The sequence below is a fragment of the Brienomyrus brachyistius genome, chromosome 9, assembly GCF_023856365.1.
Source record: "Brienomyrus brachyistius isolate T26 chromosome 9, BBRACH_0.4, whole genome shotgun sequence".
In the NCBI taxonomy this organism is placed as follows: Eukaryota; Metazoa; Chordata; class Actinopteri; order Osteoglossiformes; family Mormyridae; genus Brienomyrus; species Brienomyrus brachyistius.
This window is the reverse complement of record NC_064541.1, coordinates 11,938,628-11,955,283: the sequence shown is the minus strand read 5'-3', so window position 1 is coordinate 11,955,283 and position 16,656 is coordinate 11,938,628. Positions and strand designations below refer to the sequence as shown.

Here is a 16,656-nt window from a genome sequence, read left to right as displayed (position 1 = left end):
AGCATTTAAGGGTTAAACCAGATTAAGCTGCCTGATAGATCCCAAATGATGTGTAACGACCTGTACAAATATTTAGATAAACTAAAATTCAGACCTCTTACAAAAAACAGGAATAGTCGTTTTATATCACCACGACTAAAAACGTGATATCGTCCTGGAAGTCCATTTGTCATAGGCTGTCATCTAACGCGCATTCAGTGTTAAATGTAGAATATTTTGTGGTAAAATGCCAGTGGTTCGATATGGCTGATAGAAGACGTTAAAATGCAGGGTAGCCAGCTCTCATGCTTTCAGGCGCACGCGAGGAATCACGCCGAATCGATGTTGTTCCGTTATAAACCTAAAATAAGCTACATCAAAGGCGTTGAGGCAGTTTGAAAACACTACAGATTAGTTAAAAAGGCAATAAAACTATTACATACATGTAAATGCGTACGCATGTGTGTGCTGACTTGTCTCGAATTGAAAATCTCACTCCAGCCAGCTGACCAAAGTTGGCAACCCTGGAAATGACTGAGTGGCACATGAGCCGCAGACGCGCCGGTTTATGGGCTTGGCGTCGGGGCTTGTCCGAGGTTCCCCGAATGACTGCGCTCCACTTCCATAGCAACCTCCGGGGAGACAACATTTATAGGCGGCTGCCAAAGCACTAGGAGCGACTTTCGGCTCTGCCTACCGTCCGGTGACCAGCGACCCCTGCAACTGAAAGGGTCTTAATTTCAACCACAAACTTCATGCGGCTACAAAATGCTTAAGATTCTTACTACAGGTAAAACAGCCATACGCACTTTGACCTGGAGCAATAGCATTCGTTTTTAATTTTTAGGAATTTTAATGAAATCTCAGATCACCAATGTTCATTATGTTTTTGAAGATGATAAAACTTAAACATTTTCTGTTTCTTTTCAGAACCTCCGGATATATCGGACGACAACTTCGTAAGTATTTCTCATTGTAAAGTTTGGAAATCCTGTTAACGATTGTTGAGTAAAATAATTTCCCCGTTTCTCCAATAAAGGAAGCTTTGTGGCTACATGTAATTAGATAAAGTTGGGATCTCCCGGTATCGGGAAGCCGGTGTTGTGCCCTAAACTGCCCCCCTGCCACGGATTGCCTCCCCTGACGTCATCGCTCCATTTAAAGGCAAAGCCGCTTCTCCAGCGCAGCAGAAGCGAACGCTCACTGTAAATTCATTTCCTTGCCCTAAACCGACTGAAAAAACTCAAAGTAGTCAATATGGCACTCAAAGGGCCATAAGGAAAAGATTCTAGCTGGGGGAGGCATCTTAGAGCAGGCTACCTTGCCACAGAATGCCCCCCCTGTCTAACTCTGGCTGGGAAAATCCCACATGCACCAAACTTGCACCAGATACTCATATTTACCCCTTATTTGTGCTGTAGAAAATGCTTTGGGTTGGGCCATAAGGAAAAGATTCTAGCGGGGGGGGGGGGGGGGGGTGCATTTTATAGCAGGCCACCTTGCCACAAAATGCCCCCCCTGTCTAACTCTGGCTGGGAAAATCCCACATGCAACAAACTTGCACCAGTTACTCATATTTACCACTTATTTATGCTGTAGAAATTACTTTGGGCTGGGCCATAAGGAAAACCAGTTACTCATATTTACCGCTTATTTGTATAATATTATACGATGACAGAATAGAAGAAAATTTTCAGCAGAATGGAGTTAACAAAGCATCAAAAATATCTTTCAACTAAATCAGTCCCTTCCTGCAACTGAAGCGACTGTATTTGCACAGACGAGCATTGTCCAGAAGAAAAGCATTACTGTAGCGTTTTAATGAAAAAGTTACCGTCACACTTGTGACGAATTACAGGAGGTTGTGAATTATAACTTAAATGTAAAAAAGGCACAAAAAACAACTACTTTGAGTTTTTTCAGTCAGTTTATGGCAAGAAAATGAATTTACAGCGGGCGTTCGCTTCTGTTGCGCTGGAGAAGCGGCTTTGCCTTTAAAAGGAGCGATGACGTCAGAGGAGGCAATCTGTGGCAGGGGGGCAGTTTAGGGCACAACACATGTTTACAACTTGCTCGGGCTGCCGGCTGCATGTCAGTCACAGCTGTTGTAGCAACAGAAAGCAGGTCCGCATTTTCGCCGTCAGTCATTATACACCGCGTGTGCAACGTAAAACTGCAAGAATGGCCATTGACAACGATCACACTATCAACGTAGGCTATCCCAGTAACGCCTTCACTAAATAAAATCAAAAGATATAATCAAAACTACCGAAAAGACGGTGTGGACCAGACGTATGAAATATATTCATCTAAGCTTCAATTCTCGGTACCTGTCGCTCGCTTTATTATTTTCTCCTAACATTTATTTCACCTTGGGTGAGTGTGTGCGCCCTGCGGTGTGTTGGCGTCCGCCCCGGTACGTATGGGCTCCGGGCCCTCCGCGATTAAGCGGTCACGATAATGCATGGATGCATTTATTTCATCTATACTCTTTAGTATTGTTTTTTCAGTTTTCTTCAATCTTCTTTCAAGGTCTTTCAATTTTTTTTAATTGTTTGCACCACGTTTACTTGTTTGCTCTCTTCACTGTCTGCTCTTGGCCTGTGCCGCGCTACATGTACCGCCTGTGCTCTGTCCACTTGCTGTATTCTCAAGGATATCCCTCTCGGATCAATAAAGTTCATGTAATCGAATCTACTCCTCCTTTAGGAATTCAGATTAATTAAAATGTAACTGTATGTGTATAATTGTCCTCTGGCACAGAGGAGAGCAGGGAACAAACACTGTTCACTTCTTTTATTACTGTTGTGCAGGAGCCGTACCTGGCCTTTGATGACCTCCTGGTGCACTATTTCAATGAGTTTTTAAATCTTCTGGTAAGTGTGTCACTGGTACAAACGGACAGCCTATCTTAGGTTACTGTGTATATACCTAAAATCAGAACTGAAACAAGCTGTAGATCATTTTTTGTTGGTTGGTTGAGTTTTGGTAATGATAGCCCAGTTTTGTAGTAGGTAACCTGTAATTTAAAATATGTATTCCTAATTTTCAACAGGGGCTTCCTGAACCTTTAATGTTCAACAAGCACACTGGGGCTTTTGAGGTTGTCAGTGATGTTGCAGAGTCTGTATCGAAGAGGATAAAGTCTGCACTGTTAAAGTATAAATCTGACCCACTCCCCCACAGAACATTACTTCCCCCCTACACTTTGCCTGACAATACCTACACAGTGCAGGTGGGTTCATGTGGAACAGACGCACACAGAGAAATTACAGCTTCTCTCAAAGGAAACAGTCTGGCTGTTCCTTTGAGCAGCCCAGGAAAAAAATGTCAGGTTTTCTTACAAGACCATACAATGATTATTTGTATGGTTCTTGCGGCAACTTTGTTTTCCAGTGTTTGGATCGAGAACAAGGAGTGCAGTGGATAAAGAAGGAAAGGCTTCCTTTATTTCTGAGAAGTGATTACTACTTCGAATATAGGTAATAAACAGTGGTATTCCAAGTGGATTTTCTGTTTGCAACACAGAAATGCTCTTCCACTGTTTCAGAGTTTCTGGTCATGCTGTCATATTCCCTGAATGTTTCCACTCGCGGTTCTTATTCTTTTGTACTGCCCCATGCTTCCTATTAAGAAATGGAATATTGCTTGATAGCATCTGTTCCCGATGTTCTGCTGCAGGCTGGCTAAACTGCTGTCTCAGGTGGACAATGTCAACTCGAGTCAGAGGCTGCTGGTGGACCCCATGTACCGGCCCTGGGCAGTGAGCCCAGAGACCAAAGCCTGGTCCTCTGGGAAAGATGGGAACAGATTACTCGGGACAATGCACTACGCCTCTCTCCGCCAGGTAATTAGGGTACTCTGCCGCACCGTAGTTAATCTCAGCATTGAAGACTGGTGCTGTACCAATGTTAATAGAACTTATTTGGATTAGCTGGGTAAAAATGGCAGCAGCTGGTTATGGACATGGCCTTGTTACTTGAAGGATGTTGGTTCAAATTTCAAAAGGGGGTCTGCTGCTGTACCCTTGAGGAAGACCTTAGCCTGGAATCTGGTCTGGTAAAATATCCAGCTGTATAAATGAAAATTAACTGGCAAAACAACATCTAAGAAACCTAAGGTTCAAATACAAAGAACATATTTTTCCATTTTGATTTTTAACAATGGTGCTCTTGTTCTAATTAGGTATATAATTAGATTTCTTTATGGAAAACAAGCCTGGCTTGTCAGAATTCAAATCTGTCCCCACAAAATTTAATACCCAGCAACCAATCAAAAATGAATGCCAGTAAGCTGGCAAGAGTATGGATTTTTTTTTGTTTGGGTAACAAAGTCTTCTGATTTCACTCATTAGAGGCCGAATGAACATCATACACTGTTGGAAAACCAACTGGTCTCTTTGTATGTTTCATAAAAGGCAACCAAGCAATAAACGGCATTAACTTTAAATATCAAACAGTTGTCCTCTTCAGCTGAAGCATATAAAATTATCCAGTTTTTTGCATTTCTGGGTTTTTCTGTATTTGTTCCAGAAGTCAATTTAAATGACTGTTTATGAAGAAATATTTATAGGTAGGATTTATTTTTATATAACAATAGGCAGCATGATTTTTTTTTTTTTTTTTACCTTCCGTATATGGTGCTACTCTCCTCCTGAATAAATGTCATTAGCACTTTATTTCATCAGCATGTTTTATGTTCATATGATCCATAACAGAACCCGGCAGAGCAGGTGACAGTGATCACGGCTCGCATAGAGTTTTCTAGTGTCGGAAGGCACATGACCTCATCACAGGGTTTGGACCTGGGGACAACAGCACATGCAGCTGGGCTAAAAATGCAAGTGCAATCCCTGCAGTTTGGCACATGTGTTCACCATTACTGCCACAACAGAGTCGTGTTCCATCACTGCAGAACAACTTAGACTGGTTACAATTAACAGCATTTGACCGTTACTGAGCGGGAGACATGAGACTGTAGACATGCTGTCGCATGCCCCGTGGCCTTTTTACTGTCTTAGCTTTAGGCTTTATAACAGCTTATGATACCTGGCTTTGGCGTTTAAATGGCTGTTATAAAGTAACCTGAAATTGACCTGACAACATTATGAGGCTGCTATCAAATATATTAAAATGTTCGACAGAGATCCATTTGCTTGGTTTTCACAGAACTTAAAGGCTGCATTGTAATTTGTAATTTTGTGCATGTACATCCCACTGTGACGGGTATCTGTGATTGTTTTTCACTGGATAAGCAAAGTCAGGCCTTGCTCAGCACCCAGTCAGTCCAGGATCTTATGTGTTACCTGAAGGAAGGAGGTCCAGTCAGCCCAGCAACAGACCCTGCTAGCAGCCATGGATTCCCACCATCCTCCTCTAAAAACCCAGAAACGGAACAACCCACCTTTGCCTCCTTGTTCTTGGACTGTGAAGCACAGAAGCACATCAGACCTATGGAGACCAGGTTGACCGGCCTCACCTCCAGAAGCAGTGGAGCTACGGTGAACATGGGCACATCTTTTGCTCAGGGGGTCCTAAGGGGTGCTGTCTCTGAGGAGGAAGGCAAACAGAACTGCAAGGCTTATGGGTCAGGGTCATCACTTCAGGAACCAACAGAGCCATGTGTTGAAAACCTCCTTGGTGGGGCCCCAGTCACTAACCCTACTCAGCCAGCAGAGGAGAGTGTAACCTCAGAGACGGTCAACAAGGAAGACGAGAGTCACGATGACTATAGTCTCCTTGATGATTACCTCCATGACTCCTATTATGGCCTAGAGGAATTTAAAAGCTTTCTACAGGGAACACCAGGAGAGAAACTCTTCTACCTTTGGATGGATATTGAACGACTAAAAACTCTTCAGAACCAACATAGCAAAAACAGGTATCTTATTCTTGTGTTTGAAGTAAATTTCTGTTAAACAAAATGTTCATGTATTTTTATATCTGGTCTCTTTCTTAAAAGGGGATACAGATTCAAGATAGTTGTTTATTGTGTACATCTTTGGGACAGACACCTGGTTCAGATGAAAGACCAGTACTTGCTGAGCGCTGGACCCTACACACTGAGTGTGGAGCTGCTGTCCAGGCTGGGAATAACCAGCACCCTCTGCTGGAGGGAGGACAAATTACGTCTTGTCCAGGCACAGATAACAAAGTCCCTGCTCCTCTACTGGTTAGAACCAAAGTCCTGTTACCCAATAAACTGCCGTACTTATGATGTGCTTATTTTAATTTCCTTTCTCTTATTTTGTGATGGTTTTTCTTTTAACTTTCACAATCCTGATTGGTCGGTTCATGCTCAGGTGCCCGAGGTTCTGGATGGTCTGCTCAACCCAAAGTGAAGGCAGCGTGCTTGACATGAGGCTCTGGAAAGAGCAGCTGCTGTGGCCGCCAGCAAGCTTCGACCGTTACCCCGGGGCCCTCGCCGTATGCTCTGGGCTGCACCGTCACCCCATGTCCTGGAACGCTCCCTCTGTTAGTCAGCAAGTAGAATTAATCCAAACCCTACAGAAGTATTTAGTGCTGTTTTCAGTGCAGTCCCACATGCACACAAGTGAATGCCATTGTGTTCCTGCGCCCTGCATTGACTCTTTGTTTATTACTCTGGTTTAATGGAATTTAGCAGAGAGCCAGCAGTGGTTTTGCTGGTCATCTTGATGCCTGTGTGTGGTGTATGTGTCAGACTTCACCGGTGCTGACTGGGAAGGCTGATTTCCAGTGGAGGCCCCTCAGGCCACCGAAGCATTCGGCATGGAGTGTTAGTCTGCAGCCTGTGTCAACCAGTACACATCCCATAAGGCACTGGGCTCCTTCAATCAAGTGCCTGTCAAGTGCTGTTGAGTGCACTTTAGAGGAGATTCCACCCTTGGATCACAGTGCAAAGAGGGAGATGCAGATCATTGAAGAGCCAGAGGTAGGCCAACAATGCTGAGAATACTCTGCTACTATTGCTACCGCTGATACTCATACTTGTGGCACTGCTGCTGTTGCAGGTATTGTTGATCATCGCCATATTTCCATTGCATTGCAGTTGTACTGCGGCTGCTTTATGAAGTTGTGAATTGATTCTGATCACTGCTAACAGTGAGCTGGCTACCCATGATGCTTTGAGTGGGGACCTTCACAGCTTTTGTGGCTGATGGCTCTTTGTATGTTCCTGTGTGTGTCTGGGGGCTCAGGCAGGTGGGGCCAGCACGGACGACATGCTGCGGGCCCTGCGCTGCGGGCCGCAGGCGGGGTTCTGCTTCCTGCGCTTTTGCGAGCGTTCAGGAAACCAGGTATTGGCCAAGCAGCGGTTGCCCACGGATTTGCCGAGAAGACAGCTGTATAAATGTGATAAAATATTATCACTGAAATGCAGACTGATCTGACTGTTCAAAGTCTTCTTTGGAAGGGAATGAAAATAATAAATCTAATGTCAATTCTACCGGGTTCTGACATTGATCTTTCTCTGCAGCTGTGGCAGAATGCCATCCATTTTTGGTCTGACCTGCAGAGGTACCATAGTCTGTTCTTCCTGGACGGGCCTGATCCCTTCAAACTGCAGCGGCAGGCACAGGCAGGTTTCACCTACATAGGGAACTGTGAGTGGGATGTGCAGGATCTGTTGGGGCATGGCATTGTTGGGAGTGGTGGGAAAGTGTCGCATGGCCTTAGACTGCCAATCATCAAGGCCTGATCCACCTATTGACTGCGTTTTGATGAATTTTGACCCCTCTCAGTTCCTGTACTCCACATACCTGTGCTCCAAAGCACAGATGAGCATTGGGGCCGGGGAAGACTGCAGACGGCTGGTGTATGCTGGCCTGAGTCCGCCCTTTGAGGAGTTATTTGACCAAGCGGAAGAGCATGTTTTGACTGTTCTTCGGGAGCCCTGGAGACTGCTGGTTGCAGAGGAAGCCTGTGCCTTTAAGAGGGTCTGTACCCGCTGTCACAGGTCATGACCTTCACTTACACTGTGTCACTGGCTTTGCGGGCATTTCACATAATTTCTATTTAAGATTAGCTGACCCACAGGGTGTGTTTTACTATTTTCCATCCCAGGTTGGTTTGCAGAAAGAGACCCGGTATGTGGACACACCACACTACAGGAAATTGCAGGCTTTACACAGGAAGTACCAGAGCAGGTTGAAGCAGGTGAGCCCCCTGGTGGTTGCTGGTAGTTCTGCAGATGATTGTTCTTGTTTCCTTCATTTTGCATCTCAACCCCTAACATGTCTGTGCAGAGCACACTGGAAGAGAACCAGCCTCCGTCTCAAGAGCCAGTCTTAAAAGACCCCGACTTGTGGGAGAAGGTTCCAGAGGAATTCCGTAGATACCGTTTTGGGTCCATATTGCGCCACCGTCTGGAAATCCAGCACTTCCAGTCCTTCCTTGAGGAGAACTCTGCCATGTAAGGGGTGCTGTCGTGTCTGTCATAGAAACTGAGCAGGTTGAAAGATATTTACTGATTTCATCTCTTGATCAAGATGCGGATACCCTGAGTTTGCCGAGTATACAGAACCATGTTTGCTGTGGTGAGAATAGCACGTCATTTCGATTAGATGGTTCTAAAACACAGAGTGAAGGAATTTTTCACTTGGCCTAAATCGCCAGAAGAAGCAGAGGGTGTAAATGACTTCGTCAAACCTGCGGGTTAGGATGCTGTACCTGTGATCAGAAGGTCGCAGGTTTGAATCCTAGGCTTTGGCAGAGTGATTTCACCGTTGGGCACCTGGGCAAGCCCTTTAACCCCCAATTTCTCTGGGGATCGTCTCACCCAGCCTTCCCAACTGTACACTGCTTTAGATCAAAACATGTGCTAGATAAATAGGTTACATCTATCAGAACTGCTGTCGTTTAGGGTCTGGTCAGACGGGTTTTGTTTAATTCTCTTAAAAGCAGCTAACCAGCTCTATGTGGATTTTGGCATTTGGCATTTTCATTCAGCAGCTGTGTTTTCATGAGCACACTGTTATCCTCTCGGAGGTTTTAATATTACCTGCTTCTCCTGGTATTTAATTCCCACAACATGTGTATGTGTCTGGCATGAAGCAGACTTTAAATGATACAATTTACCCCCCTTACTGAAACATATTGTTTCAAGATGGTTAACAGTGATTAAATGTGGGATTAGGGCAGTGGTTCTCTGAGTCGGTCCTCGGGACCCACTGCCCTGCTTGTTCTCCAGCTCTCCCTGCCCTACACACTGATTACCTGGATCAGGTGTGTTCAGTCAATCAGAAGCTGAAAGACAGCTGGGACTTGTGTGTGGGGCACCTGAAATTACCAACCATTGCGCTTGGATTTGAATTGTGTGTTTTTTTTTGTGTACAGCATGGACCTGGCCTGCTGGTTGGATGTTGAGCAGCTTCGGAAGATTCCTCAGAAGGACAAAGCGCAGAGGGAGGACAGCTGTAAGGCATTCAGGAGTAAATACCTGAACAGGAAGTACTACTTCGGGCCTGGCAGCCCAGCGAGCAGAGAGGAACAGGAAGAGGTCAGGCTTAGTCTCACGTCCTCTAATCAGATTCTGTTTCCACCCTCAAGAAATGCCTTGATTCCTCTACTAGCCTGATGCATCTTTGCACTTCCTGAATGTTGCACTCCTGGTTAGTGAATAGTCTTATTACACTGTTGCCTTGTTAGAAATTGTTGTGTGTCTCCTGCTCTAACACTGCTTACGCTGTACCTGGGTATTCACTGGAAACTCACCCTAGCTGCACTTAAGCCAAGTTGACAACTTTACAGCAGGCATGTTTGCAATGTGCTGTTTGGGACAAAAGCCTCAGCAAAATATATAAATGTCTTATTCAAGCAGTCTGCCTGGTTTCAGCCCACAATCAGCTGAATTGGAATCTCTAAATTGCGCATAATGTGTGATTGCGTATGGATGGACTTGATGAATGATTTGGGCTGATAATATTGGATAAACATGAGGACCTCCCCTTGGCTTCACCGGGGAGGCCTAGTGGTAGCTTGTTGTCCTCATATTCTGTCTCATGCCCTTTCCTACATGTGTTTTTCAGATTTGGGGTTAAGAATTTACTGTTAGTTAATTAATACAATGATAGTGACACAAGCGTTTGTGTCTCTCTGTGTGTTTGGGCTGTGCTTTCCCCACGTTTATCTGCTGTATGGGTAACAGATGACTCGCCTGTGTGGCGGCTGGGGGCGGATCCTCCGTTGCCGCCTCTCGGCGCCCGCGCTGGCGGAGGTGCAGAGCCAGGCGAGGCGGCGCATCGAGAGGAAGTGGCTGCCCCTCTTCCTGGCCACTCCACAATTTGCAGAGCGCCAGAGGTCACAGGTGGGGTCAGCCTATGGTGTGGGTGGGCATTCAGAATAAGGGATGTTTACATGCAAGACTCTGGGGGGGGGGGGGGGGCTCACAATAGCATGATGGAAGGCAATGGCTGTCATACAATGTATTCATTAATTAAAAAGATATATATGAATTTATACTACTGCCTCAAGAGAGAAAGTAGGATGTTATTTGAAAATGCCAACTACCAGTATACAGACGCTCTACTCACGAATGAGTTACCTTCCGAATGGCTGTTCGTTATTCAACATCATTTTAAGGGTATACGCTAGTACAAAGACCTAGGATGCTGGGAGTATGCACGCTGCACTGCTGCTCGGCGGGAGTAGTGGCCATAAGTCGTACTAGGCGGAATTGGTGTGCAGAATTTTTTTTTTGTCGCGGACAGGAAACGGGAGCCCAGTGAACATAGTTTGGGCTTACAGTCCTTTTTGTTCGTATGTCTGAAAGTTCGTAACTTGAAAGCTCGTAAGTAGAGGAGTGTCTGTATAGCTAATATTGATTGTATATCACATATATTAATACTTATATTACCAATTAGTCATGTTTTGTTCATTATAAATCCTGTAGGGGGTGTCATGATTGTGCAGTGGGTAGTACTGCTAGCTCATATCTCCAGGGCTGGGGGTTTGAAGTCAACCCTGTCTATGTATGTTGAGTTTTTAGGTTCTCGTATGTAAGGGAATAATGAGATACTGCTTAAGGTCCTGAAGAGAGACCGAGTAAGGGGGATGCCTTGCATTATGGCTGAGATGCAGTGTTCTGCTGCAGGTAAAGGATGTGGAGGACCAGATGTTCTTTCGGAACCGGAAGAAGAAGGAGATGTGGAAGGTGAGGCCCGACAGCATCTGAAGGTTCCGTGTGTAGGAGGACACCCTACCAGCAGCCAATCACAGTGCTTTAATGCTCCTGCAGCTCACGGACAGTGCTTGGATGGCGACATCCAAAGAGATCCTGGCCTTCCGCAAGGCACTGCTCAACCCAGTCACCTGCTGGCAGTTTCAGCACTTTGTGTCCCTCAAGGGGGACTTCCTGGAAAACGGGGTGCTCTTTTGGCTGGAGGTGCAGAAGTACAAGGTACGTCCCTTATTGCAGAGCACACACACACACACAGCACGCTGTGGGTGATCAGTGTGGTGGAAAAGTCAGATCTCAACAGGTTAAACAACAAGCAGGAGAAAAGGTCATTTTAACGTTAGTTTGTATGCAAGCAAAAACTAACCTGAGTGTGGGGGGCACAGTGGCACCATGGTTAGCACTGTTGCCTCACAGAAAGAAGGTCCTGGGTTCCGTCCTGGGTCCTTTCTATGTGGAATTTGCACGCCCTCCCCGTGGAGACTGCTGGGTTTTCGCCGGGGGCTCCGGTTTCCTCCCACAGTCCAAAAGCGTGCAGAGTAGGCCGACTGGCATTTCTAAATTGGCCGTGTGTGTCTGTGCACACCCTGCGGTGTGTTGGCGCCCATCCACAGTTGGTTCCCTGGATAGGCTCCGGGGCCCCCGTGACCCCAATGGGTTATAAGTGGCTACGATGATGGATGGATGGACAAACTGAGTCTCACCTAAGATGTGTCTGACTGGTTTAGTGCAAGTTATGACAGGTTATATATTTATAGTGACACATGACATCCATATATTTCACTTTGATTGGTCAAAAATGACAACTTTCTGGCCACTCCTGTGGCAGACTATTTAGCAATATCAGTGGTTTCTAACATTTTTGCATAAGCTTAATCTTATTTAGCACATAAATCAGTTTTGTAATATGTATTTATACGTTTTTCACTCATGAATAATGCTCTCTTGCCTTCTGAATGCTCTCAGGACCTGCACCACTCGCACTCAGATGAAGCCACCATCCAGAAGAAGGTGGATGCTATCATCAGCTGCTTCATTGATTCCTCCATCCCACCAGCGCTGCAAATCGGCATCCCTGCTGTGCAGGCGCGGGACATCCTGCAGCGCAGGATGGAGCTGGGGCCCTATGTGTTCAGAGAGGCCCAGGTCTGGGAGTGCTGATTTGCGGATAAATGCTGTCGTTAAAGCAGTGTTTCTCGGTCCGGTCCTTGGGAACCGCCAGGCAGTCCACATTCTTGCTGCCTGCCAGATAGTCCAAAAAAATGCAGACTGACTGGGGGTCCCCAAGGCCAGCGTTGGAAAACATTTGAGTTAAGAGAACATTCTGCAATCTTGGAGATCAAGCAGTGATCCTGAATCACATTTATATGACATGAAAAAGAATATAAAATACTTTGAATATGCAGCATACATTTTTGCTAATTTTCCCCCAAATACTCTTACTATTATTAATGAACAATACAAGCAACAAACACAATATACAAGTGCATATGCAGGACTGTTAAGATGTTCCTTTAAAAAGACTGATCAAGCTGAACAGGGTCTTTGTGCTGACAGCTCCCTCTGGTGTTCGGTTTTGTGATTACACAGATGACAGTCCTGGGTGAGCTGTTCAAGCTGTGGCCACAGTTCCTGGCTTTCAGGAGCAGTGTGGAGGATGCACAGGTGCTCCCCCTGCTGGAGAGCTATAAGGAAGCACAGCAGTGGGAAATGAAGCGCCAGAGAGAAGGGAAACAGGCACAGGTAAGAGGCAACACTGCGATAGGGGTGCATCTCTGATTTTAAGGAAAAAAAAGTGATTTAAAAGATTGTGAGGTTAAGGGGCCACAGTTTGAGTAGTATTTATTGGCCCATACGCCCCAGATGATTCACGGTTCTGATGACTGGTTCTGTGGTGTGCGATTTCTCTTTCCCCATAACCAGGAGGAGGCGGAGAGGCAGAATTTGAGCTTTGGTGAGGGTCTGCTGGGGGATTCCGGCAGCCAGGAGGATTTGACAATGGGGACAGGAAGCAGCGATTCGGCGCTGCCCACGCGGCTGGTGAGTGAGCTGCAGTGGCTCGCTCCTACCTCCTTCCCTGTCCCGCTTTCTCATCTGTCCTTAATTCACTCCCTCCCAGGTGTCCTGGTCCTATTCCAAGTACATGGTGGCGCTAGAGCAGGAGAGACTGCTTCTCAGGAGACACGTCAGGCCAGAGCAGGAAGCGGACACCGTCCCCAGAACAGGTCCACATGGCCGCAAACGCTCATTACATCATCAGAAATGGTTCTCAGACTGAAACGATCCACGGTTTGGACTGACAGCCTTCCCTTGATAAACTTGGGGGTGAGCTGTATTATCAGTTAGGGTACATTTGTTTTACATCATACTTCAAAATAGTATCAAGGCTGCAGTTAAGATAACAGCATAACCATGTACTTACAGGACAGCTTTAGCTTTTTTTGTTTAGATGCACGTTATCCATCAGCACCACAGAAAAATATCCTTTAATCATAAAAAGAAACCCATACTAAACTTCCATCCATCTTATCCCTTTGTATCCCACACTCTGCATCAGGAAAGCATGGTTTTTATTTTTCCCGCTTAGTTCCAGTAAATTAAATGTAGTCTTGTTTTGTTTCTTCACGGTTATGTGGTGTAACAGCAGAAAGACACGAGTGTGGATCTGTGTGGCCGCTGAACTAAACAGGGAAGGGGTTAAGCCCACGCTGGCACCACAGAGCATGTGGCACGTTGCAAAGCCAAATGACCGCTGCTGCTTCAGGACGCCAGCTCTGTCCCTCTTAACGAAGCGGCGTGCTGGACAGAGCAGAGCCTATGACTAATCTGACAGGATGTTTGCAGTCCATTCTGCGGAGATGTGCCATAAAAGCAGAGTAACCCAACTACTAAACTGCTCTAGCGGCACTGACGACTTTTTGACAGGTATGGAGAATGAGCTCTTCCGCAGGTCCAGTGGAGGTCGCTGTCCTCCTAGCCTGTGGGGGAGTGGGGCGTGGGGATCGAGGGGGCCGCGTCTCTGGTGGGTGCGGGCGGACATCCTGACAGCACGGAGCACTGCAGCCCCTCACCCCTGACCTGCCTTCCTGTCCGGCCACTCCTGCTGCAGAACCGCCTCCTGGGTGCAACGGTCGGTCGAAGGGCACGAGGCGTCGCCAGGTCCGGATCTCCATCCCGTTGGTTCCGGGGCGGTCGCCGCCGGTCCATGGCGAAGATGCCCCGCCTGCTGCTGACTCCAGCTGCTGGGGAGATTGATGTGAACACAAGTGGAGAGATCGAGCAGAGAGAAAGGGAAGGCAGGATGCTACCGGCTCCGGGACAGCAGGCGGCCCACACACAGTGGTCCCCAGTGTAACTCCATTGTTCAGAAAGGGTTCCCTGTTTCTCTAGAATGACCATCAACCTTTTCCCATTCCTACTTCCACACCATAAAGAAATGCTTCGTGTGGCGATAGGAAATGGATTTAAAAGTGAGGAGCTGGCTGTAGTATATGGTAACTACGTCACCTTTTCAATATTAAAATATATTGGTCTTAAGGCCATTTTTCATTGGACCAATTTAGGGGGGTAAATATATATTGCTGCAATGTTTATTTGGGAACAATCAGCCATGGGAAAAATTCAACCGTGGATGGGAATTGATGTGTTAGTCTAATCCACCTGAAGATGGTATAAACACTGTAAATATGTAGTAAGCATAACATTTCACTTAACCAGTTTCTTCAATTTCTGATTAGCTACTTTACTGAATAGAAATGAGGATGAGCAGTGCTGCCTGTGCCTGTCTGCAAGTCATCTCACATGGCTGAGGGAATGGAGAACAGGCCATGGCGCCCTCCAGTGGCCAACTTTCGGGAACACTGAGGCAAAACGGAAAGCAAACATTCTGTAATGCTGAGACTAATCAAACGTTCCAGAACATGAAGAATAAAAGAAAAGTAAACATTCTAGAAGCCTGAAACTAAAGGCTAAGTAAATATACTGGAACAGAGAATAAGACGATAGCAAAATTTCTGGAATAATCAGACTAAAGACAAAGCAAACATTCTAGAGTGCTGAGACGATAGGGCAAGAAACATCGTAGAACACTGAGACCAGAGAGCTAATGTCGGCCGTGGAACAGCGGCATGCAGCCATGCACCAGTAGCCTGAAGCAAAAATGTACACAAGATATATAGTTAATTTTGTAACCTACCTGTAACAAAATTGATACTTGTGCAAAATGAGAATGCGTGTATTTTTTTATTACTATAGCATGAAAACTTTTTACACAAAGTATTAACTGAGCATTTCAGAAATAAATCTATAATAACTTGGATCAATTTAATCAAAAACATATCATACATTGTAGTATTCTTAGCTTGAAATGTCATCCTGATAGTTATTGGATACCCAAGTACACAAATATATGGTATTTTCTTTTTTTTAAAAATAATTCCCACCTTTAAGTTCTCATTTTATTAGAATTAAATATGCAAATATGTAACTATATAAGATTGTCATCTCTATGTTCCATTAAAAGCATTATATGTTTTACAAAACTTCTCTTACATAAAGCTTAGTGTCAACATTTTTAGAAAGCCAACATTAATACATTTTCTTCCAGAAAGCAGACTTGGCAAGACGAATGTAAAAAAATTACATTTATACTATATTTACTTAATGAGTGTGAACCACATGGCATTAATGAGAACATTCTCTGAATGGGGACCATTTTGGTTTAGGTTGGTACTGTTGTATCTTTTTCAGTAAACAATATTTATATTGCACACAAAAGGCCATAACAGAAACAGCTGCAGGCCAGTTTGATCCGGTTACACACATCACCTGTAAACAGTGATTCTTCCTTCTGGAATCATGTGAAATAAAATGAGAAAAAGAAGCTTAAACATCCGAGCTTAACTCCCAGTGCGTACAAGAAAAATGTTACTGACCATCTCAAAAATCAAACACTGAAGTCTTTCCCCACCCTCTCTATTACATTTTTGGTTCAAGTAGTAACTCTAAATGTCTTTTGCATAAAGTGTATAAGGCCTTTTCATATCTGGAGATTTAATCTCTACTCTCCAAGCAGGAGAATTACGAGAGCTAAAATGTTGAGATTGAGGAGGAGGAGGAGGAGGGGTGTGTTCAGGGAATCGGCGGTGAGCTTGGCTGGTGTGGGGGGAGGACAGGCGATCACCCCCCCCCCTCCTGATCAGTGGAAGCCGACGCGCAAGGCCTTGTTCTTGACCATGGCGAACTTGCTGACGAAGACGCGAGCGAAGGCGGACTCTACCAGGTAGCGATAGGTCTTGGTGATGGCAGCTGGGCGCTCGGCGGGCGTGACCGGGGGCTGCTGCAGAGCCGTTCCTGACAGGGACAGGTGCTGGGAGGCCCGGGTCACATAGTCCACCAGCCGCTGGTACTGCTGGTCCGTGAGACGCTCCCGGCCGCCGTCACCCTGCGGGGTCAGGGGTGGGAACTCGGTTCATTCCTGGCCTTCTGGAAAGTTCCCATGTAAGGACCCACTTACAGCGTGTT

The 16,656-nt window shown here is 45.7% G+C and overlaps 2 protein-coding genes across 3 annotated transcripts in view; one reads left to right on the top strand and one right to left on the bottom strand.

Annotated features, from left to right (window-relative positions):
* The first annotated feature begins 587 nt into the window (after positions 1–587).
* On the top strand, positions 588–15,806 carry LOC125749084 (regulator of G-protein signaling 22). Of its 2 annotated transcripts, none has more exons than XM_049025963.1 (24): positions 588–769; positions 910–938; positions 2,793–2,855; positions 3,035–3,214; positions 3,376–3,461; positions 3,661–3,826; positions 5,291–5,859; positions 5,989–6,150; positions 6,281–6,452; positions 6,661–6,891; positions 7,157–7,255; positions 7,435–7,536; positions 7,700–7,894; positions 8,022–8,114; positions 8,204–8,370; positions 9,294–9,456; positions 10,105–10,263; positions 11,050–11,109; positions 11,194–11,355; positions 12,100–12,279; positions 12,724–12,876; positions 13,057–13,173; positions 13,253–13,358; positions 14,243–15,806. In XM_049025963.1, exons 1-24 carry the CDS (start codon positions 748–750, stop codon positions 14,386–14,388), a joined length of 3,582 nt encoding a protein of 1,193 aa, XP_048881920.1. In that variant the 5' UTR covers positions 588–747; the 3' UTR covers positions 14,389–15,806. The 2 variants fall into 2 exon arrangements, with proteins under 2 accessions (XP_048881920.1, XP_048881919.1); XM_049025962.1 differs by having other exon boundaries at positions 5,234–5,859.
* LOC125749095 (intermembrane lipid transfer protein VPS13B-like) overlaps positions 15,357–16,656 on the bottom strand; it is a 209,711-nt gene continuing 208,411 nt past the window's right edge. Inside the window, 1 exon segment of the mRNA XM_049025986.1 lies at positions 15,357–16,576. Within this exon segment, the coding sequence (XP_048881943.1) occupies positions 16,331–16,576 (246 nt within the window). The 3' untranslated portion in view covers positions 15,357–16,330.